The sequence below is a fragment of the Balaenoptera borealis genome (genome assembly GCF_965194805.1).
Source record: "Balaenoptera borealis genome assembly, chromosome: 13".
In the NCBI taxonomy this organism is placed as follows: domain Eukaryota; kingdom Metazoa; phylum Chordata; class Mammalia; order Artiodactyla; family Balaenopteridae; genus Balaenoptera; species Balaenoptera borealis.
This window is the reverse complement of record NC_138870.1, coordinates 85,073,140-85,098,186: the sequence shown is the minus strand read 5'-3', so window position 1 is coordinate 85,098,186 and position 25,047 is coordinate 85,073,140. Positions and strand designations below refer to the sequence as shown.

Sequence of the window (25,047 nt, the reverse complement as noted above, 5' to 3'; positions counted from 1 at the left end):
TTGCCATTATGTTTAGTTTATTGCCCAAATTGAACACAACCTTTTAATAAAATATATGCAGTAAGGTAAGATGAAGAGCAAGATGAGATTTTCCCTATTTCAACAGATAGACTTGAAGTAATGATTAATTTAATTAGGCAAACAGGGCATACCAATTTGAATGAAAGATTCCCTGAAGCCTTGTAGAATACAATGTAGAGAAAGTATTTCAACCTAGCTCCACATTTACAATTGTGGAGGTTATATAACTACCACATAAATATTGATGAGAATTCTTGCATAAAACCAGGTACAAATGAAATAAAGGAAAGTTATATATAGGATTTATATTATGAGGAAAATGAAGAGCTAGACCCTGCCCCTGAAATGCCCATCACTGCACATCCCAGATTTCACAGAGAAGCGGGGTAAACTTGTGGTCATTCACTCTCCATGACATAAGCATCTCTGCGTGGTGATGGTTGAATGTCCGCAACTCAGTCAGGCGACCCAGAAGACAGGCAAAATGTTGAGGATTTTCAGGCTGATGAATCTTACACAACTTTTGTAGCACATCAAGCAGTGGTTCCTGAAGCTTCTCTACTGCCTCTCTGTCCTTTATGTATTGTCTGTCTGTTTAGAAGTTTAAAATAAAATGACAAAAAAGTGGAAAAGTAATAATTTGGCATAATTACAGTAATAACGTTTTTGAAGTGTAAGTTATAAATGTACACTTAAAATGTACAAATTAAGTGTTCAAATTGATGAATTTTTACACACACGTATTTAGACTCGTGTAATCACAACTAGATCAAGCTATAAGACCTTTACTGCCCCCCAGAGGCCTCCCTAAATTCTCCTTCCAATCAATGTGTACCAGAAAGACTCCATACTGAATCTATTCCTTCAGCTCTAACCCTTGTGCTCTGTTGCTTGTGCTTAGTCATGCTGGCTCTGTGCCTTTTGTGAAAGAATGTTGCCTAGAGCCTGAAATATATAAGATATCCCATTCTCAAGGTTCTGACCTTTAAAGGTATAACACTTTTCCATTCATATAGAGATAAAAAGTTGCAGAACAGAGAATAACATTTATCTTGTTGGAGGTTTATGGGAACATTGTGACCAGACCCACGCTGCAAGAACAAAGGATTCCAGCATCAAGAAGTTTGCAGCAACCAGCCATACCCTCTCCCCTTTTAGTATAAAAGAAGCCTGAATTCTAACTCGGGTGAGATGGTTCTTTGGGACGCTAGTCCACTATCTTCTTAGTCTGCTGGCTTTCCAAATAAAGTTGCTATTCCTTGTCCCAACACCTTGTCTCTTGATTTATTGGCCCATCATGCAGGGAGCAGTACGAGGTTGGAGTAGGTAATAAACACACTCAAGGTAAACTCTATGATGGGCATAAGTATCATTTCTGGTGGGTATATTCTGGAATTGCTGGGTTATAGGGTATAAATGTGTGTAACTTTAGTATGTACCGCTGAAAAGTTTTTCTTTTTTAAATTATAATTTCTTATGGTAAAACTAACAACTAGCTTCTGCCTCAGTATCATGTATAAAAGTGGTTTAAGGCTATCGTTGTAATTAAGCTTTACAAATCATGAACATGGCATCACTTACTCCCAAATAATTAATCAAAAATATAGACAAATTTTATGTACAAAGGTATTCATTTCAACATTGTTTAAAACAACAGCAACAACAAATCTGGAAACATCCTGAATATCAAAACGTGGTAACAACTGAGTAAATGACTGTACATCATACGATAGAATATGATGTACATATTACAACAAACTTTTACCAATATAATTATTTAATGACATGGTAAAAGTACACTTAAAGACAGTATGTTCTTTATTATGTTAAAAGTATATAATTTATGTCCTTGCTCAAACTTCAACCCCTTAAAAAAGCCTTCCCTGACCACTGATTATAACAGCATTTTGCTGCCACTTTCTTTCCTTATACCCACATCTTTATATTTTTTGTAGTATTACCACCTCCTGAAAATTATTTGTATTCATTTCTTTATTTACTGTCTTTCTCACCCTACTAGTGTGTAAGCTCCGTGTAGCTGTATCCTGCCTGTTTCTTTGCTGCTATATCCCACAATGTCTAGAAACATGTTTAGTGCATATAAGGTGTTCAAAATGAAATTACTGAATGAATGAGTATGATGTTTAGAAAAAGGCTGAGAACAAGTACATTGAAATGTTAACAATGGTTCAATTTGACTGGTGGAATTATATGCCATTTTACTTTCTCTTTATGTTTTTTATCCAAGATTTTCTTTAATATTACTACTATACTTGAGGGGAAAACCAACAAATGGCATAAAAATAAAAATGTAACATTGAAATTACCTGGAGAGAGAATAACAATTGCTGTAAGCAGAGCATACTCTTCTTGAGTCATTTTCAATTCTGCAACACTTTTATAAAAACTAAACATAGGCGTTATATATTCATCAGAGATACCTATGGGGGAAAGTTGAAAAATTGCAGAGGCATAGTAAAATTTTTGAATGACTGAAAAGTGTAAAATTACAAACATATTATATATATACATACATGTTAATACTTATACCCATATGCAGACATTTGATAAACGTCCCAGCCACATTTAAAGAATGACTATATATTAAATGTCCCAGCCAAAGGTGAGGTATTGCAAAGAAGATCAGTTAAAATCCTCAAAATATAACCTAATCAGCGATTTGTATGTCTTTGATTTTGGCAGTGCCTTTGTTTTAGTCACTACTGTGTAACAATAAATGATAATGTTCTCGAATTGCCAAAAGAATCTCTGAACTTCACCATGTTCTAGATGGGCTTTAGTTAATCTTTTTAACATTATTATCTATAATCAAGACATAGACAGCATCTTAACCAACAAAAAATTATTGTTCTTCAGTCCAGAAATATAAACTCTACTTAATACACTGGCTAGAATTCGTATCAGAGTTCTGATCTCTCTCTGAAGTACCAAACCTGTTTATCCATTGCCTATTAGGCAATGGTACTTGGCCCTTCTCTTCAAACTCAGTGTGTCCAAAATCAAAGACACCATGTATAGAACTAAATTCCCCATCTTCCTCCAAATCCACTCCTTTCCTGATGTTCCCATTTCCAGTGATTGGTATCCTCACCCATCCAATTGTCGCCACCTGACAACCAAGATTCAGCCTTCCTCTAACTCAGTCCAGTGCCTGGATTGAGTCAAGTCCTGTGTATTTGACCAGCTAACTCTCACTTGGTGCTCCCTCCCCTCTTCACTGCATCTGGTTGACCTAGTTTAAGTCTTTCTTTCTTTTCATCTGGATTACTCCAGTTGCCTCCTTACTGGTCTTCCTGTCTTCAGTGTGGTCCTCTTTAATCCATTCCAGAATCACCTTTCTAAAATTCAAACCACACCCTGTCTCCCCAATTCTTACAAACCTTCAAAAACTCTCCATGGCTTTTGGCATAAATGTTCTTCCTTTTTACATAGGAAACTCCTGGACCCGTCCCCCGCCTCTGCCACCACCCAATACTCACCCACATGATAGCAATAGGAGTTCACATTTACTGAGTACTCATTATGTACTAGGCACTGTTCTAAGCACTTCTTATGCTAGAACTCATTTAATCTTTCTAACACCCCATGAGATAGGTACAGAGAGGTTATGTAACTTGACCAAAGGCACACAGCTGGTGAGAAGTGGAACCAGGATTCAAACCAAAGCTAGTAGGCTCCAGAGTCCTGGCTCTTAGTTGTGACTAAGGGGTACTATCTTTCTATCACACAGCCTATACTCCAGCCATGTTCAGGCACTTGGAGTTCCCTAAACAATTCTTACTGCCCAGTTTTGTACATGTTCTCTCTACTTGGAATATCTTCCTTCTCCTTTATAACTTACTCCTCTTCATAATTTAAGATTCCTTTGTGCCACTTCCCCCAATCATTCAACACTTATTAGTTTGGTGCCTGTTCTGTGCATGGCTCCACTCCAGAAAAGCTTTGACTGGGGAATTGTACAGACAGAAAAAAAAAAGAAAAAAAGAAAAAAAAAGGTGTGTTGTGACTTATGGATGAATTAAGATGAGAATGAGTTTCCCAGAATTGGTCCACACTAGAATAGACTACTCTATTCCATCCCAAACCCGACCTAAAAGCCTTAGAGCTTCAGTTGAAACACACCAGAATAAAGTTGGATTCTAGATGCTAAAGAGTATAATTATCATCTAATATTATACTTCACAGGATCAGAAAGCCTGAATCCTCACCTTTAGATGAATCTAAAGAATCTTCTCAAACAGAATCCTTGGCCTTTCTCTCTTTAGTCAAAGTAGCACACTTTTTTCTCCTTTGACCTTTAATCGACCCCAGTTGGCTCTCTTAACGACAGTGTCTTTGTTGAGCAACTTGGGGATGACACCATGTGGAAGATTGCCCCTATCCAGCTGTTACAGACTGAACTGAATACCCACGACCAAACTAGATACAACTTAAAATGCAGAGGGCAGGAGTATGTGAGGCTGGGACTACTAGTCTTGGTTTCCAACAAACATAGTGGTTAAGAGGTAGTAAGCCTGAGTTTAAAAGCTGACCTATGACTTGATCTTGGGCACATTACTTCAATTCTTTAAGCCTCAGTTTCCTCATCTGTGAAATGTGAGTTATATCAATAGTATTATATGAGATAATATATGTAGAGTTCTTAGCACCATGCCTGGCTCATAGTAAACCCACAATAAATGTTAGAGCAAATAATCATAAAAAGAACTCTTAATGTTGTTATTCAGGAGAATTGGGTCAACACATTAGTTCCATCTTAACCTTCGATTAAGCTCATGTACTTTTGTGTTTACAAAGCTACATTTTTGTTTTTGTTTGGTTTTTGCATTCTGCAGTTTGCTAGGGATGAATACAAATTGACTGATCAGTGATTTGCCTCAGTATTTTTCTCTAGGTATTAAAGCTAAGCTAAGATCTGTATTTGTTAATAAAGCTATTCTTTTTCATCTTCAAAAAATGGCAGTCTTCAAAAGTTGGGTATTACACCCGTTAATTGTGGTTACCTAAAATAATAATTCACGACTGTGTCATTATTTTAAATAGTATATAAGGGTTTGGAGATAAGATTAAAGGCAACAGATTTGAAAATATTTATGAAATCATCTTTGACTACCTAATTTTCTATTTTATTTGTTTTTCTAAATCCTCTCTCACCCTCCAAAGATGATACCTCCATTAGCTATCTAATTGCAATTGATAATTTTTGGGAAAAAAAAAAAAAGATTATAATGTTTATTACAACTGTTTGTCTTGTGTACATTGTAAAGAACAACAGTGAATATAGAGAAAACGTAGAAAATAAATAATAGAAGAGTTAAAAAAAATTATTTTCCTACAGGATAGATAAAATATAAACCTGCTTTTGGAATTAGAGTCAATAATCAGAATTAATCACACCAACATAAACAAAGGGGTGTTTTAAGTGTTTATGAGCCAGCAATTTCTAACCTAAGAAATTTAACAATAGCATCGTCCTGAAGGGGCAGTCTTTTCCTGTTTTCCTGTTTACTCCTTTCTGAAACTTACTCTTAAATCCAATTAGTTGATTTTTGGTCACAAGAGGGGGCTATTTTCTAACTTAATCACAAAGACTACCATGGAAATGTTCAGTTGTAAAAAACCATTGTTTCTGCTTCTCTGTTTCTTGTTTGCCTTAAAAAAAAAAAAAAAGAGGTCTGTGATTGATAAATTAATTGTCCAGTGATAAGAAATATTCTCTGAGAGAATAACCATGTGATAGAATTAACACTATGCTCTTTTAAGTTATTTTAATTGGGGACAAAAATAAAGCCAAGGTGTGTATGTGTGTGTATTATACACAAGTGCACATATACAAGGCATCCTTGTTCGGCTAGGACATCCTACCCATGTTTCAGGGCCAAGTTCAAATTTTGCTTTCTCTGTGGAGCTTTACCTGTCATGGTGAAGCAGAATTAGTTGCTCCCTTCTCTATGTTCAATTCTATTGCACCTCTCACAATTCATATCTCTCCCTCCCATTAGAGTGTGAAATACCACATACAGTTTATGAGAGCAGGAGTCAACTGCGGTATTCCCAATGCCTGGCAGACTGCCTGACCAGTAAAGATGTTTCTTATTCCTCTCTGTATCCTTAGTAACTAGTGTCCTGCTGGAGACAGAGTAGGAGATTAATAAATGCTTGTTAAATTAGGCAATGTTATGTTTTGTTTGTTTCTAGCGATGAAGGTTACATAGCTGTGAGATGTGCTAGGGGAAAGGTTGCCATTCAGACAATGGAAACATTCTCTGGGTGCTAAGAGATTGGACCTTGGCCTCTGTTTCAACTGCTAACCTCCACTCAGTGAGGCATTTGTACCATACTGTTGGCCTTGAGTAAAAAGCTGCCATCACACTAGCAATTCAAAAAATAACTGCTTTCAATGTAAAATATTTAAGATATTTAATAAATAACATACTTTCCAGTAGTCCTACTGGCTAAAATTTATCTTAGGATAATGATGCTTAAGAGTTGCCAGGATTTGGACTGTCAAGTTCCAGATTCATCTCAACGAAATTCACCAATTTTTGTGTGCCTCATCTGTGCCAGGCACTGTGATGGTGCTGGGAAAAGTCCTCAAACAGTTTACAGATTAATGGAGAAGGCAGATACATAAATAAATACATAATGTCCTAAACTGGTCAAGTACAGAAGGCTTGGGGAATACTGCTGAGGGGCAATGGAAATACTGACGCTTTTATTACTTTAATAATCTCTTTTACTTTGAAGAGGTTTCTTCCTATAGTTTGACTCCCAAATTTGCCCATGCCAAAATTACTGTGTGACAACTTTAAAAAGCAACATGAGAGTTGGTAAGAATTCTAATTCTTAAATTAAACTTTCTCATAAATATTGTTGTTTCTGTACATTTCCAACCTTTCTTTCAAAGACTGTCTATGAACTGATAATCAGCTTATATGGGCTTCATTAGAAAATTTAGTTCTTATTGTTTTCATTTTGCACAAGTTGCCAAGGTTAAAGCAGCAAAATCATATATATTTAAAGAGCAGAAAAGTTAAGCACAATATACTATGTACAGTATATTTTACTATCTACTACAACTTCATCACTCTAATAAGCATCTCTCCTTCCTCTGACCTCATTGTCTTTATTCATTTTATCATTTGCTTAAAAGCAATTTCAAATTGCTAGCTGCTGCTTATGCTTTCTCACTCAACCAAAAGGCAGGAACCATGTCTTACTGGGTCTTAATATTCCCTACCAGCTGACAGTTGGGCAAATATTATATCTTAGTGAGTGACAGGTGTAATGTATAGAAATAGTACTGGGCTTTGAGTAGAACACCTGTGTTCACCTCCTGGCAGTCTACTGATTAGCTGTATCACCTTGGGCAGGTCACCTAGCCTATCTAAGCCTGTTTCCCCATCTATAAAATGGGAGCATAGCACTCACATTTAGGGGCCATTGGAAATACTAAGGAGATGATGCATGTAAAAGCAAATCATTGTAAAATCACAAGGTATACTTTCATCCTGATAAACACTTACTGAATTGAATATTTCATTTATGTCTGTTGCGGGGAATCAAAAAAGGCCGAAAAATACTATAAATTTCAGAGGTTATTTGTATTTGAAGTGAACATAGAACAAGTTGTTCTGTTAAGTCTGTGAGAAGTTATTGCTAATTTCCTTAATGCTAAAATGTAAACTCATTCAGTGTTAGCAAGCCCTTTTCAGTTCTATCATATTTTATGGTATCATATGATTATTCCTATATTTATTAAAAATTCCAGCTTATAAATGAATTTTGCATAATACCACATTAGGAATAAAAAAATGGATGCACTAGAATTATGTAGAGGCAACTCAGCCACAGGTTGTATCAGATATGTGTTCTGAAGCCTCAGTTAATATAAATAAACCCTGTAACCCTCACTAAGTAAATGTGTATCAGGAGACAGTATCTTTGTATATATGATGGGATTTGATAAAAGCAAACAAAAGAGTATGAATTTGAAGAACAAGAAAAGAAATTTCACATGATGTTCTTTAAAGAGTTCTGTAGGCTTAAACAGGGTAACTTTGAAATGTTATTCTGGAATTAAATGTACAGTAGAAATAAGAATGTGTTATATTTATATAAAAATAAAAAGTTATTCTGAAAGGTCATCTTGCAAGATCAGCTTTTTCTGTGGTGTGGGGAAGAGGCAATGTTCTGAAAATCCACTGGAAGAAGCAAATTCATAAATATTAATAAATGGAAGCATCATTATAGATAATGAAGTACGAAGCAGCATGTGAGTTTGGATGGTTTTTATTGTCACAATATGTGGTTGATGTTTGGGTAAAGTATCTTATTATGAGCTGGAGGCATGCATTTTATTCATACAGATTGTGTTCTGGAAAACTTCATTCTTGAACTCTTCTGAAACTTGCAGTATCACAAGTTCTGAAACTTATGTTCTCAAGCAAGGTTTTTTCTTTTTGATCACTACATATTTTTAACCTGCAAGACCCTCATGTTTTCTCACCTAGTTATTGCATTGGTCTCTTTATAGAGACGTGCCTCTTGTCTCAATTCCTCCAAACATTCCTTATAGTCCCTATTACACTGCACATTGATTTAGAATCACTTGCTTGTACACCTTCCCCACTAGTCTGTGAGTTCCTGGAGGACAAAGACCATACACTGTCATCTCCATACCCTCCCTGTCACAGTATTCCTCCATAGTAAGTTAAATTGTGTTATTCATTCATTATTTCATTTTTATCTCTTGTGAGGCAGTAGAGTATAGTGGTTAATATATATGGCTTCTGAAGTCAGGCTTCATGTCTGTCTCTGGAAAAGTTATTTAACCACTCTCTGTCTCAGTTTTCTCATCTATAAAATGGGAATAATACCAGAACTTACAGGATTTTTGTGAGGATTTGATGAACTAATACATATAAAGTATTCAGAACAGTGTCTGAAACCTAATAAATGATGTATAAATGTTGCTATTAGTATTATTTCTTATTTTGCTTTGCATCGAGATGGATAATAGTTTGATACATAGTCATTCACACCTGAAGATTTTGAATAAATGAATCTTTTTCTAGACTGAATAATCCCAGCTCCTTTATGCTATTTTAAAAATCAGAGTAATATTCTAATCTTTAAAAAATTTCTCCTTTGGTCCTTCATCTTAATGCAGTGAAAAGAGTATTTTTGGTATTTTGCTATTACAACAAGAATTTTTGAACCAAGTCACTAAATTCTCATCTATTCTTTATAGTGTCATTCTCTATGCTAGTCACAATGGGCATATAACTGCATAAGATAGTGTCATTTTTAGTGCCATTGCTAGTCACAGTGGGCATATAACTGCATAAGATAGGCAAGAGGCCCGCCTTCATGGGATGTACAAATTCTTACTTGCAGGAACAAACTTTTTACCATTAGCCAAATTACTTACCGCTCTTTCGAATTCTCTCTTCCAATAGGTCAGCATGTCCAGCTGGAAGTTTCTTACTGAAAATCTCAGCTGAACGGAGAAACATAGCTTCAACTGCGGACCCTTTCAGCAAAGCAATCTGATCTTCATGGTCCAATGTCTGAAACCCTGAGTGAAGATGATAATCAAATCAGTATCAAAAATTGTGAATGTTGTATAACAATATTTCATCATCACCATCATTCCCATTGATAAAACCTTTCCATAAAGTGATTTTGTAATTGTTTTAAGATTGAGCAGTTAAACTGAGTCAATAAGTATCTATTGTACTCCCCCAAATAGAAGCTGACTTTTATCTTCATTGAGCAGGATTTATTTAACAAGTCCAGACTAAAGAGGATATCAAGTCCATACCGAATATGTATACTTATATACTATGGAAGAGACAGGCTGATTCAGATGAAATATTGGAGACAAAGTAGATTCTCTTTGAGCCATTATTTTAGTCATATCTTGTCACATCAGAGAGGGTCAGAGAGGGTCAACTCTGCAGAATGGAAGCATCCACAAGCCAGAAAACATTTTACATGTATTCAGAGGTTTAAACGAATATTTGGCCAACTCGTGAGTATTTAACCAATGTGAAGAATGGGTAGCATTCCACCCTGCCCGCCCAAAAACCAATCAGGGCCATGCTGAGGTATCTGCTCTGAGCTCAGCGCTGCGCATGTGGGGTAGGGAAAATCAGAGACATATGGGAAAAAACTGATGACCTGAAGAAATATAACACTGCCCAGAAAATCCAAAGTCCTTATGCAGGCTTATATGCTATAGTCCCCAGCGGCCTCTCTGACCTCACTTTCTCCTTCATCACCTCCTCCCCAGTTACTGTGCTCCAGTCACACAGACCTCTGGCTCTGTGGTGAACACACAAGTCTGATTTTGCCTCAGGGTGTATGCTCTTCCCCAGCTATCCCCATGCCCCACTCCCTCAGTGTATGCAGGCCTCTGCTTCAAGGTGACCCTACCTAAAATGGCACTCACTAGTCCCTACCTGCTTTATTTTCATTCATAAAACTTACTACTGCCTGACATGATATTATAAGTTTATTTGCTTACTTGTTAATTATCTGCCACCTCTCCTGGAGTATAAACTTCTTGGGGACAGAGACTTTGCCTGTTTTATTCACTTTTGTACCCCAAGTGCCTGGCATATAATAGGTATCCAAGAATTATTTGTTGAATAATGACTATTCAGCAAGTTAATAATGACTAAATGAATGAATGGGAAACAAACACAAATTTACATGCATATATGTACACACAGACACATAGACACACAAAACACAAATAGAGATAAACTAATGCCATCAGGTTCTAAATGCCCTAGAAAAACATTAAATAACAATGGAGTTCAGAGAAGAGAGTAATGCTAAGGATTAAAAGTCACTACCTTGATGGTAGGCATTCAAAAATACTTGCTCAATGAATAAATGAATGAATTGAAGAACTGAAAGCATAGCAAGAGTCCATTAATGGTGATTACTTAAATAAATTATGGTAGATCCATAGGAGGGCAGTATAAAATAAGGTCTCTAAAATCAGATCGCCTAGAATAAAATTCTGTCTCTGACACTTACTATCTTTGTGGTCTTGGGAAACGTACTCAATCTCTTAGTGTCTCAGTTTCCTCATCTCCAAAATAGGGATTATAAAAGCACCCACCCCTTAGGATTGGCAGAAGTATTAATGAGGCAATCATATTAAATGCTTAGTACAGTTCTTGACATACAGCAAATACTTAAATAATGTTAACTATTATTATTACAATGGAATACTATGTAACTGTTAAAAGCATGAGGCTGATTTACATATATGGCAAGATGTTAAAGAAAAAAAGATACCCCAAAACAAATATGTACTATATAATCTCACTTACATGTTTAAAAAAAATCTATTTATGTGTATGTGTGTATAGATTAAAATATATGAAAGAAATCAAACCAGACTTCTGTCAATAGTTGCCTATAATAAAGATGATAAAGATGGCTGTGAAGGGGACTTTAACTTTCTGGTCCATAAATTTCTGCATTGTTTGAATTGCATGATTGAATTACTTACAATGGGTACCAATTTATTTGGAGTTTTTGTATACAAAACTTTAAAAATGGGGTGAAAATTTCCTTCTTTTCCTGCCTGCTGAGCCTGCCTTCCGAGATGGTCCAGCTCTCTGAGGCATGATTTTAAGGATGTTTGGAAAGGTCTCTGGTAGGACTTTTTTTTTTTTTTATTCAAACAGAAAGTTACAAAAATTATAATCATCCTCATCAGTTCACTCAGTCCCATGTAATTAATTTTTTTTTATCTTGATCTTTTGTTAGCACTTTTATGAATTCATCAGTTGTCCATCAGAGTTCTGAAAATGCTTATTCATTCAGTTCAGCAGTATCTGGTAGGACTTTTTATCAAAGTCCATTGATCTTCTAAATTCAACCCCTATGTTGATAAGCAAATATTTAAGTTCCTTTCGATAATTTGCATTTTTCCCCAAGTATAAAATCAGATTGTGAGAGTAAAGAACAGGCTTTTTCAAACTATACTCCCTGTCTCCCTCTCCCAAGATTCTGAATCACCCCTTTGTTTCTCTTCCTAAAATATAACCTAGAAACTTAAATCAGTCCTAAAGTCTCATTTTCACCTCAGTGTCACAAATGCCTGATCAATGAGAGCAGCAGAACATTTTCTCTAAGTAGCAGCTCTGCATTGACCCTCTCTTTTCCTGTTGATAATTAATAACCTTCCCCTGTTCTGAGAACTTGAGTCTTTTATTATGACTCTTCAAAAAGTCACTACCTTAGAGAACCTAAGAGCTCCTTTGAGGGCAGGAGCCATGCTGAGTCTCCAGCACCCTGGACAGTGCCTGGCACAGGTTATGCTGGATGAACCGCTGAAAGGAGTGACTCAGCTGGGTCTTTCACAAAACACCCTTTCATACTGGTATTATATATCACTATTATTACTATATATAATAATGTTGTCATTTCTATAATTATTGTTAAAATATATTTTTTTCTTTCTCAAGGTTTTCTTGCCTTTTATTTCCTGCTGCATTTGAAGTTTTTTCCTTCTACTTTACTCGTTAAACATGCATTAATTGTACTCTTTCTCTCCCTCAGGAAATAGGTTAGGCACTGGAAATGAAGAAGTGTGTAAGATATTGCCATTGCTTTGAGATAAGTTACCTTCTTATGAATAAGATACTTTTTCCCCTTCAATTATTTCCTGATTCAATACCAACTGACCATTTGAACTGAAAAACCTTTTCCCATAAACAACCAAGAACATCATATTCTCCCTTTCCCAGTTCTCCCCCCACAGTTATCACTCTTGCGCAATCTTTTTTTAATTCATGATTGCCTTCAGCCAAATTAGCATATAACAAATTAAGTTTCTCTTTCATTGTTAATAAATAAATGAGAGAATATTAATGTTTCAATGATAATAAGAACTTTCTCCCCACATCTTATGACTTTTATATAAGCTTATGTCTATCCATGACACGTTTAATAAAATAATAGCATAATGCTGACAAAAGAAAGCAAATTAAACTGTCTAATTAAAATCCTACATCAGAAGTCACCTTCTGTAATTTAATATTACCGTGTTATGCTGCTATACAAGATACTTATTATACTCTACTAGACCATGGATTCTAATGTACTAAAATATTTTAAAAACACTGAAACAACTTAAACCTATTGGCTTAGAGAGCATTGATAATGTGGCTGAAAGAATGAGGGAGGAGTGGCAGTGGGAGACAAGAACCTTGACTTCCACTTTCTGTACTGGCACCATCTAAATGACTATGGATAAGTCCCTCTCCCTCATCCCATACATACACTTGTTCATCAAGCCCTACCAATCTTTGAGTCTCTCTTCATTTTGTTTCCTCTTCTCTCTCCCACTGCTATTGCTTTATTTCAAGCCCTCTACCTGGACTGGTGCAGTAGCATACTAACTGACCCTCCCTGCCTGCAGTCCCTCCCCATTCAAATCCATCTTATACAAACCCAATAAAGCCATATATCTATAACATAAATCTCATTATGTTCCTCTCAAAAAGAAAAAAAAAAAAAAGCCACCAAAAACTTCTTACCATCCAGGGCATCCTTATCGGTCTGGTACCAACTTGCCTTATGTCTAACCAAGGAGCCCACAACAGACATTATTCTATAGCCACACGGAATCTTCTCTTCCATTTCTCATAATCCTATTCTTGTTCATGCTTCATTACCTTTTCACAAGCAGATCTCTCGACTTGGAATGCCCTTTCTCTTTCATACCACCGGGAAAACTCATTTTTTCTTTTACACTCATATATGATTCTTTCTGAAGCTTCCCGGTCTTTCTCAGATACAATTAGGAATCATTTTCTCTCTGTTCAACAGCACTTTGTATACATGGTTTTTTGTTTTTTTTTTAATTTTAGCTTTTAATCACTCTCCTTGATGGTAATCGCTAGGTACTTAGCATAGAGTACATTTCAAAAAATGGTAATTAAATGAATAAATGGATGAATGACAACTTTGGAAAGTCTCAATTTTTTAATCTATCAATTTGGAGAATTATTATAAATAATTTAAAATATCCTATCTGGCTCTAATATTTCATGTCTACAGTAATTAGAAACATTAATTTAAAGCAGATGTGGGGGACTTCCCTGGTGGTGCAGTGGTTAAGAATCCGCCTGCCATCCGCAACAAGAGAGGCCGCGATAGTGAGAGGCCCGTGCACCGCGATGAAGAGTGGCCCCCACTTGCCGCAACTAGAGAAAGCCCTCGCACAGAAATGAAGACCCAACACAGCCATAAATAAATAAATAAATTAATTAATTAATTAAATTAAAAAAAAAGAATCCGCCTGCCAATGCAGGGGACAGGGGTTCAAGCCCTGGTCCGGGAAGATCTCACATGCCACGGAGCAACTAAACCTGTGTGCCACAACTACTGAGCCTGCGTACCACAACTACTGAAGCCCACGCGCCTAGAGCCCGTGCTCCGCAACAAGAGAAGCCACCGCAATGAGAAGCCCGTGCACCGCACGGAAGAGTAGCCCAGGACCGCCACAGCTAGAGGAAGCCCGCGCACGGTAACGAAGACCCAACGCAGCCAAAAATAAAATAAATAAATAAATAAATAAATAAATAAATAAATAAATAAAATTTTAAAAATAAGTAAATAAATAAAGCTATAAAGCAGATGTGGCATTATTCCCTTTTTACAATGAACAGAACTGCCTCTCAATGTCACAAGAATATTGTACAGTGTAGTACAAAAGTAACAACATGTAAAAATACCTGGAAGTTTTTTTGTGAATTCTACGAGAATCTGTACATGACTGGTAGCCATTTCAGTTAAAATGAGAAAATTTTCTTCTGCACTGAATTCTTCTTTTAACTAAATTTCAAGAAAAAAGTAAACGATAAGTAGATAGAAGGAGATATCAATATAAAATTGTTAGACTATAGAACCATATTTAGATAATAAATTTTAAGACCCAGCTCAAAATTTTCAGATCCTTGGAGAACAATTACTATTGCCAAGCTAAGTATGAGACTTCTTACTCTTTGTTTAATGCTGCAAAAAGTTTAAATGTACAACTTAAATTCTAAGCCCTAATCATTTAAAATAACATATTCATATATAAATTTGACCCCCAAAGTAGTAAAACTCCAGAAAATATTAACTTTAAACCCATGTATTTTCAGATATTGTACATACAATTTTATTTGTTATTTCCTGAGGCATCCTCTGCTTGCTGTATGAATCCATAATATAATGAAGAAGATTCTGTTGATCTGGGGTGAGTTCAGTTTTCTCCTACACTGGCAAAAAAATGAAAGGTGTCAGGGAAGCTGGTTATAAGGCATGTTTCCCATGTGTACTCTCATCTGGAGTAAACCACTAGCAGAAATTGTTGAAAAAAGCCCAAAATATGGCAGAAACTGTGCATGCACTCTGTTATAATGTGTAATTGCTTTCTCTAGTTCCTTGGGCAAGCCACATCACATTTCACTAAATTTGTCCCAAGTGGGTAATTTTCCTATCTATAAAACAGGGATAACAAAATATTCCTTTCATGTATTTCTTGTGAATAAATAATAATCAGGATATAAAGCCTATCAGGCCTTCTACCATAGCAGAGTTGAGTAGTTCTCATAGAGACCATGTGGCCAAGGCCTAAAATATCTGGCCCTTTACAGAAATGTTGCCAACCCCTGAAGTAGTGAGTCATCAATCTGGACAATTCAGACCACAAACACCTCTTTCCCCCTGATTAGCATCTTTTGATGAGTGTGAATAATAGTGTCGACTCATTGCTTCCTTTACCAAAGTGTTATTGATGAAGCACTATGACAAAGTAATACAGCTGACCCTTGAACAACACAGGGTTTGAACTGCGTGGGTCCACTTATACACGGATTTCTTTTACTAAACATGTTCTACTGCACTACAGAATCTGTGGTTGGCTGAATTCACAGGGGCAGAACTGAGGTTATGGGAGGGCCAGACTGTGAAATTATATGTGGATTTTCGACTGCCCGAGGGTGTACATTCTTAACTACCCCACCAAGTTGTTCAAAGGTCAACTGTACTTTTTAAGTAAAATTACTTTTTCTGAAATGAACACAAAATAACATATTTGCAAAACTAAACATGGATGAAATTTTCTTTGTCAGTAGTATAATAAATATTGAGAAGGGTGTGACTTAATCAATCATGGATTATTGGTTTTTCAACTAATGGCAAATTAAAATTCCTCCAAATGTTCTGTGAATTATCACAATGCGTTTGGCTAAGCATCCAAGATGCTGTTCCTCTATTTTGTCCTGAGTCACTCAAAGGATTTCTTGAGTAATTTGCGACCTCAGGGAGAAGGGCCTTTCTCTATTGACCCACAGATGTGTATTCACCCTGTTTTACCCCTTGATAAGGACTAATCCACAAACCCCTATTGAGTCCACATCCTTTCCAGTCTGAGCCTCCCTTCTCATTGACAGGGAAAAAAATGTCATCGACACTCGTTTTAAACCCCAAACCATTCCCACTGGTTACCTCTGGGAAGCAGGAGGAGAATGGGATCAGGGAGATGGAGAACTTTAACTTATCTTACTTCATCCGTGTTTACATAACTGCTATCCTTTGAATCTTTACATGGAAGCATGTATTACTCTCTTGACTAAAAAGCACTTGATGCACACTTGAAATGAAATTCTGCTTGTGGCTGTGGCCCTGGTGTGAAAGCCCCCCGCCCAAGTCACAACATCCTAGAAGCTCAGTGGCCGCCGGCTATGGTGGACGCGCTGGCCTGTCATTACCCTGCATGACTTAGTTGTCGAGGTCACTTGTCGCAAGTCACGTCCTTCACTGTCTTCATTAATGGTCTGATCCGCATGCTGCTTCACGTTTTTCCTCAGTCTTTTAGATTTACACTGAATGTCAGTTAACAAGCCTGAAAACATAAACAGAGAATCTTCGCCATCCAAGGAAAGTCCTGTTGGGTGTGTGGTCACGAGGCGGCTGAGGTGTGGTCGGCTCAAAAGGTCTCCTTTGCCATTTAGCACAGAGCTAATTCTAGCCCTACTGACACTTTAAGACTTGGCCTTGAACAAGAAATGCATCTCCTGTGAGCCTCAGTTTCTTCCTTGGTAAAATGAGAATAATATTTACCCCACAGAGTTTTCTGTAGATTAAATTTCATTAGGTCATTTTTTAAAATGAGCTTTCTGCAAAGAATTTGTAACACCAGAGCACTGTACAAATGTAAGGTATTCAATAAAAAAGGTGAATGACACTCACCCTCTTCCTGGCCTAGGGGGTCTTGAAAGCTAGTGTTTCAAAACATAGGATTAATATTGTTTTCCATCGATGTTTACATAACTGTACTATAAGAAGTAGATCCAATTTCACATTAAACACAAAAGTAAACGTGTTGAGTAAAATGATGTCAACATCCTTTAGGGAAAAATTTTAAAGTCCTGTTAATTTTCAGAACTGTATAAATGATTAAGAATATAGTTACAGATGAAAATAACTCCAGGGGACTTTGAAATTTTCTTTTGAATAATCATAAATTATCATAAATTTACACTTAAACAGAACTATTACAATAATGAAGAACAATCTCCCATGTTCCTATTTAACTTCCTTATTCTCTCAATGTTAATGAAACGAAGTTCCAAGAGTTTCTTTGTCCAGGGCATTTATTTTATAGTATCATACAAAAGCTCTTATATCTGTTACTAGATAAGTTTGTGTTTTCATAAATAACATTATAGACTCTTGTAGGTGGAGTCATGAAAAATGTCCTCAGGACTTTGTTGGAACAGGTTCATATTTAAGTGATGAGGAACATGAACCACCCAGGATCGAAGTGAGTGTTTCCACTGCAAGATTGGATTCCAGCCACAGCCCCTACCGCAGTCTCTTGTTTCATATACGCTAAGAAGAGATTGTGATCGGGCACTATAAAATTTTCATCCATCCAGAGCTGGATTATTTACACTGACCTATTTTTCCCCCCCTCCTGCACGCGTTATTTCTTTGGGTCCATCCCAGTTGCCTGCAGTTGGGGAACAATAGAACTGGAGTCACCTTCCAAAGGCTTTTATTTCATGTGGCATTCCCTCTCTGAATGTTGTCATCCCCTTGGTGACGTTTGTCTGTCTATTATTTGTGTTTTGAGCAGGAATAGGACATATCTCAGAATCTGAGTGGTCTGTAGAATTTGCAGAATGAAAAATTAATATGTTATGTACTAGCATGCATTCCAAATTTTGATGAAGATTATGGTTTCTCACAAAGCCAGCAGTTAATACAGTGTCTCTTTATCTGATTGAAGGACCGAATTATATTAAAACTCGGAGTAGTTAATTTCCTGTGTAAACCTATACAAATTGGTTCAAAGCCGCACTAAGAGAAGAAGGAGTCTTAAAATGACTAGTTTTAAAACTCTATTTAGACAATTCACAGGCAGTTACACCTTACAGAGCATTCTTAATTTTTCCCACAACTGTGAATTTTTATGCTGATTAAACAATAAATAAGAAGGATATTAAATCCTATTTGGAGGAAACATTTAGACTGTCATTCTTTGTAGCTTATTAAAACATGTTATTTTGACTGTATGTTAACGCCATTTCACTTCACATATAATTCATTGCAACAATGGACACCAAAACACAGCTGTTTCTTTCAGGTGCATAAGAAGCTCTTTAGCTGACAGTTTCGACAGTTTCAATGGTTCATTACCCTTTCCAAGAACTTAGATGGCTTAGTAAGTCTCTTTCTTTAATATGTGACGTACCATTCTAATCATGTGAGTTACCTGACATCTGCCTCCTTAAGAGATTTTTAGTGGAATTTAATTGCTTGTTGCGAATACCTGTATACATACATTCAGCCAACATTCCCATCTCTTTGCATTTCCTTAGTCGACACTCTTGGCACTTCCTTCGCATGTACATGTCCATCACACAGTTGCCCCCGTTTTTACACTTGTACACGGCATTTTTGGTAATGCTTCTCCTGAAGAAACCTGGGGAAGAAACACAGAAAGAAGTAAGAGGCTCCTAACAACACACTTGGATTGAGAGATGCCAGAGCATTTTTCTCATGAGCCCCTGCGGGGCACCCAGGCCATCCTTGATCATATAGGCGACAAATGTACTTTTGGCTGTGCTGCACGGTCCAGATGGCTGCTGTTGTTAATGATTTATTTCTCAAAAATAAAGACACATTTGAATTATAGCCTCTCTTTGGAAAAATCTTGGTTTGTTTTAAAAGATAGATTACTTTCATTAGTGTATCTTTACTGGGAGACCATTATGTACTAATGAGCTCTAGGTGCTGGTGGTACAGGGGTGAATAAGGTATCACTGCCCTCTTACGGTTTACAGGTTGGTTGAGAACAAAGAGAGGCAAACAACCAAACTAGTGAAATTCCGTGTTCCTGGGCTGTGCTGAGGCAGAGAGGCGGACTGAATGATCAGTTCTGGATGCAGAGGTCAGACTCGGAAGTGAGTATTGAGGTTTCAATTCAGTACTTAATATACGCAGCTTGGTATAATAATAAACATGCCAACCGTGCTTTAAAATAAACATCTCCCCGGAGAGGATGCAGCCACAGCTACAGCTGCTACAGTTCAGCTTCCTGGAGGTGGAGAGGGGACTGACTGGCCTCCTTTCTGCTTCTCCTCTTCCTCCTCCACCCATAGACCTGGATGACCATGGTTCCTGACACTTCCGGAGTCGAGGTGGAGTGGTGAATAAGGAGAGGGCTGGGGGAGGCAGGGGAAGAAGTGACAGGAAAGATCTTACTTGCCTGGTGTTGTTAGGAGCTGGTTTGTATCTAGCAAGCTTCGGAAACTGACTCTTTCTCCCTTGGTTTGGGTTCTTTTGAGAACTCCTCCCATCACTGGGATACTTTCCTCTGCAGTTCCTTGTTGAGGGCAAATATGTCTCTCTTCTAGCCCCTGGTTTGCATCTCCTTCTTCAGCATCTAGGAATTTGGCAATTCACCTGCGTCCTCTTTCTTCTGAGGTCCCTCCACTCCACGGACTCAACCCCATGCCAGTTCTCTCTGCTCCAACAAACTCAGAGAAAATTGCTCCCACCTACCTATGAGCAGTCAGCCACCCACCCTCTTGCCCTTTCAACTTCTCAGGTGAAAGTCAGACGCCCATCTTCAGTGTCCCTCAGCTGCAGGGAATACATGTCAATCTCCTTGAGTGATCCTGTTGAAGACCCTTCCATTGGGCCTGAGGCAGCAGGGCCTCCTTAGTGTACAGATTTTATCTGGGGAAGGGGGACACCTTTTTCTAATTCTCACAAAAGTCCCATACTTTCCAGCGGTGGCCCCCAGGGGCAGACAGCCACACCCCACCCACCCCTTTGCAATGGGAATGTGGGATTCCTAGCACACTAATCACATGTTCCAAAATCTTTAAAGATCACTCTCTAATTTCCAACTCCTGCTCACTTCATACCCTCAAATTAAGCGAGGTATTTAACTAGTTCTTAACTACCCACTGCAAGATGGACTCACTTTGGAATGTAGCATCTATTGTCTTCATGCCTTTGCCAAAATTGAGACAGCAGTGTCCTTCCTATTTTAACAGCCTGTTGGAATAACAGCTGACATTTACTAAGCACCCACTCTCTGTTGTTCTAACCACTTCACCTGCATTTAGTTATTTAATCTCCATATCAGTTTTATGATGAAGATAATATTATGTGTCCCCATGTTACAGATGAAGAAAAAAGTACAGAGAGGTTAAGTATTTTGGCCATGATCACATGGTTAATAATTGGACTAAAAAGATTCCAATCCAGGCAGTCATGCACCAAAGCCCATGCTCTTAACCACTATGCTATAATTGCCCCCCTTGCATCACAAGAGAGTAGAATAACTTAATATTAAATATCTACTACCGGAAAGCTGCATCAGAGAATGCAAGGGAGATACCAAGATGAAGAAAACATTCCTTGTCCCTCAGAGCTTCCAACTTAGGGGGAAGACAAAGAAGTAAAATCACAGCACAATAAAAATGTAGAGTGATAGGATAGCTAATTAAGTAATAAATTATTGGAATGTAGATGAAAAAGTGATCATTTCATGGCCACACTAAATGCTTGTGAATGATGTGCCACATTAAAGGGAGACAGCAATTCCATCATAGACTTGGTGATTTGCACATTTGTTATGACAATTTTCCAAGCAGAAGGCAATAAAAATTGTCCTAGTAAAATAAGTATAATATGACAATTTCCCATCAGCTAAAAGTCTAGTGTCTGAGGAAAAGGCATTATATGGGCTGGGAATGGCCCTGATTAATTCCAAGTAGGGGCAATCACAGAAGAACTCATGAAGGAAGTAGAATTTGAGCTGGACCTCAGAGAATAAGTAGGATTTTGAAACATGGACTTTGAGGGAGGAAGGACAGTCTGGGATATGAGCAAATGCACGGAGTTATGGAAATTCCAAGGAAGGGTAGATAATCCATCTTGATGGGAAGGTAGAGTGTGGGGAGAATTAGTGGGAGCTGGATGAGGGCATGTAGTGGGACAGAATATGGTTAAATGCCCTTGAACTCCAAGCAAAGAAGTTGAATCTTTATATCAAGTAGAGAGAGAGAGAGAGAAGCCTTTAGAGGGTTTTGGCAGGGGAGGGTCTAACCTAACCTGCATGTTGGGAAGACTCCTTGGGGCAAGGTCAAGAAAGGTGGGACAGGGAGACTGGAGACTGGAGGCAAGAGGCTGTTATGGCCAGAGGGTGACTGATGCCTGACCTATATGGGGTGGTGGTGGGGGGGAGGAAACAGAGGAACATTCAGGACTTTATAACTAACTCAATATGAAAACAGGCTGAAGAAAAAGTTAGAGATGTCAAGGTTAAAAAAGTCATAGACTTGCTTTTGAGTTTGTGAGCTGGTATAACTTTCAGTAGGAAAGGTATTACCATTTTCCTAAATGTCAAATCCAACCACATAAAGTCTAAAAATAGACTGTGCTTCAGATCAGTGTTGATATTGGGAGTGCAAACACCACATCATGCAATTCAAAAGAAACTACAGACAAAAAAAGAAAGAAAGACAAGAAAAGAAAAAAAGAAAAAAGAACTTTTTTCCTGATACCAAATGATTGATCTCAATGACCACGTTAGCTTACCTGAGTCAATCTTCCCACAATTTTCAGCCCCTCCCAGGAACAATTCCCTTTAAAACCATGATAGATCTTGATAGCTCAATAATGAACTGAAATAAAATTCCTTATTCCACGATGAGTCAAAAGAACAGTGCTAGGACAATTCTGCAGGTTTTTTTGCTCTGGTATTAACTGAGAAAGGAATCGTAATCATCTCAATAGCTGAATTAATTAGCTTTCACTCTGAGGTGGCAACACAATATTATCATTCTATCATTTAAATAAGGCTACATATACTGTATTTATACTTATGCAAATCAATCCATACACATAACTCTGCCTCTATCTTGTGCATATTCAACAAAGCCCATATCAGAAAAGTCATTTGCAAATGAATGGAAAGGAAATTCACTGAGGAACAGAGGCTCCCTGGTAATCGAAGATGAATAGACAGGGCTGGCATTGCCCTTGGGGGAGTGTGTAGCGCTAGGGGGCTTCCTGGGGTGGCACGAGAATAAGCTATAGGATGGTAAAATGGATCCCTCAGTTATGCAGAATATTGGACGTCCTGCTTTTCTGCTTCTTTATACAGATAGAACCCATACCATACCCTACTCCCAACTCATACATACATACGTGCCCACACAGACACACATGCACATACTGGACTCCAGGGACTGACAGTAGGCCACACATTACTTTGAAATCAATAAAATGTTGGTTGATGTTTAAACCTCTAAGGGTCTCCTGACTTTTTAAACAGCAACAAACACATAGGACTGAGGAATTAGTTATCTTAACATCCAATACGGCCTAAAGAAAGTCTGCCTTTAGTTCTGCCTCAGCAGACCATAGAATAAAAAGGACTCCACCGTCCACTTTTACAGGACTTATTTTGTAGCAGGCACTTTTAAACACTTTGCATATGGTGTTTCACTTAACACTAATAACAATCCTATGAGGTAGACCTATTTTTATCTCTCTTATAGATAAGGAGACTGAGTTACACAGAAATTAAGTAATTTGCTCAAGGTCCTACAGATAGTAAATGGTAGAGCTCAGATTTGAACGCTGATAGGCTCAGTTCCATACTCTATGCTCTTAACCACTATATTATGCTGTCCTTCTAGTAAGGAGATTACATTTCTAAAAATTGTCTTTTGACATTAATCTCCCCAAATTCCATTTTGCATGTGAAGTGCTCCGCAGTTTCATCCCTATCTCCAAAACTTCTTCGGAAACATCCTATTCTCCCTCCCCACTCCAGATGTCTGCTCCACCTCTGTCTCACTGGTAGAAAACTGCAAAGTAGCACAAACTAGAGAGAACAGCTGCCAATACTAAACCAGGTAAGCTTTGGTCTCCATCACACAATTTCTTAGACTTTAGGATCTCAATTCCTCTCTTTGAGTTGCTTGCTGAAATTTTTAGAACTCAGTAATAGACTCCTGATCAGGAGACTCCTGATAGGAGCTGTTTTAGATCATTGTTTTTGAAAAAGCAAACTCTCAAACTTTTGAGATGCAGTTGATAAAAATTATTCTTGACTATTTAGTTCTTGTTAATGTTGCTTTTAAGGTTTTTTCCACCTTTATCTGTTAGGGAGTCACAAAAAATGTCTACCTGACTTTCCAACACTTACTTTTATCACTATAATTTTGAATTTTTTTTTCTTAAATAAGTTTAAAAAGAACTGACTTTGAATTATTTTTGGAAGTTGCCTAATGTCACTCCAAAGTAGGCAAATCAACAAACAACTTAGTAGTCAAAGGGCATTCATCAAACTTCTATACTCCCTCCGGAAAAAAAAAAAAAAGTGTGAAATAAAAGTTCATTAAAATAACATAGTCTATAAAAATGTTTGAATACTACTCTGTCAGTGTATCAAAAATGTTGATGAATCTCAGAGAGACAGAAACCAGAGTAAATTTATGAAGAAACATGGCCCAAGAAAGGTGCAGAAGAATGCAGGAGTAGGAGCAATGGGGAAGTTCCAAGTTCAGATACAAGGAGATGCAGGTGGCCCTGAAGCGCTGATAGGGAGCATCCTGTTAAGCCAGGAGTTGGCTAACCACAGCCCAAGGACAAATTTGGCTCCCTGCATATTTCTGTATGGCCCACAACCTGAGAATGGGTTTTACATATTTTAATGTGTTCAAAAAATCAAAAGAAGAATATTTGTGATATGTAAAAATTACATGACATTTAAATGTCAGCATCCATAAATAAAGTTTTATTGGAACAAAACCAAGATCTTCATTTACATATCTGCTTTTGCACTACAATGGCAGAGTCAAAGAGCTGAGACAGAGACATTAATACTTGCAAAGCCTGAAATATTGACTCTCTGGTCCTTTACAGAAAAAGTTTGCCAACCCCTGTGCTAAGCCAAGGATAGCAGTAGTATTTGCATGCAGTCTCAAGCAATGAATATGAGCCAGTGAGGGAGGGAAATGCCCAGGAGGAACAGGGAGTCCCCAAGCCCAGAAGACATGGACCAGAACATTCTGTCTAACAGCACATCTTGTCCTCCCTCCTGACGGGTAAAAGCAGGCTGCAGAAACACAAAGAGCATCCTTAGAGAGGTGGGCAAGGAATCTCCTTGTCTACTCAATGAGATTACTCTTTCTAGACTCATTTGAGAATTGCCTTTGCAGGCATGTGCCCTGGAGGCAGCTCTGAGTCTGTTTCTCCTTTTGCCTTAACCTATTAGCAGAAAGTACAGGATCAAGGTGTAAGACGTTGCCAGGTACCATGTGGATAAGTTGATTGGCACAAGCTACAGGTTAATGGTTTTTAAGATCTTTCTTACAAAGATAAAAAATTATTTATCAGCTCAACCACATAACTGAACTGGGAAAAAAAACAAATCTACCTCATTTTAGCAAC

General features: G+C 37.5%; 1 protein-coding gene across 6 annotated transcripts in view; it reads right to left on the bottom strand.

The window, feature by feature from the left end:
* NR1H4 (nuclear receptor subfamily 1 group H member 4) overlaps positions 1 to 25,047 on the bottom strand; it is an 88,714-nt gene continuing 63,667 nt past the window's right edge. For 3 of the 6 annotated variants that reach the window (XM_082349653.1, XM_082349649.1, XM_082349651.1), the window contains 7 exons: positions 18,899 to 19,051; positions 16,833 to 16,966; positions 15,235 to 15,333; positions 14,811 to 14,910; positions 9,476 to 9,622; positions 2,349 to 2,462; positions 1 to 612 (listed from right to left, as the gene is read on the bottom strand). In XM_082349653.1, the coding sequence (XP_082205779.1) occupies positions 374 to 612; positions 2,349 to 2,462; positions 9,476 to 9,622; positions 14,811 to 14,910; positions 15,235 to 15,333; positions 16,833 to 16,966; positions 18,899 to 19,051 (986 nt within the window). In that variant the 3' untranslated portion in view covers positions 1 to 373. The remainder of the gene's footprint in view (positions 613 to 2,348; positions 2,463 to 9,475; positions 9,623 to 14,810; positions 14,911 to 15,234; positions 15,334 to 16,832; positions 16,967 to 18,898; positions 19,052 to 25,047) is intronic. The other 3 variants (XM_082349654.1, XM_082349650.1, XM_082349652.1) reach the window with 1 other exon arrangement.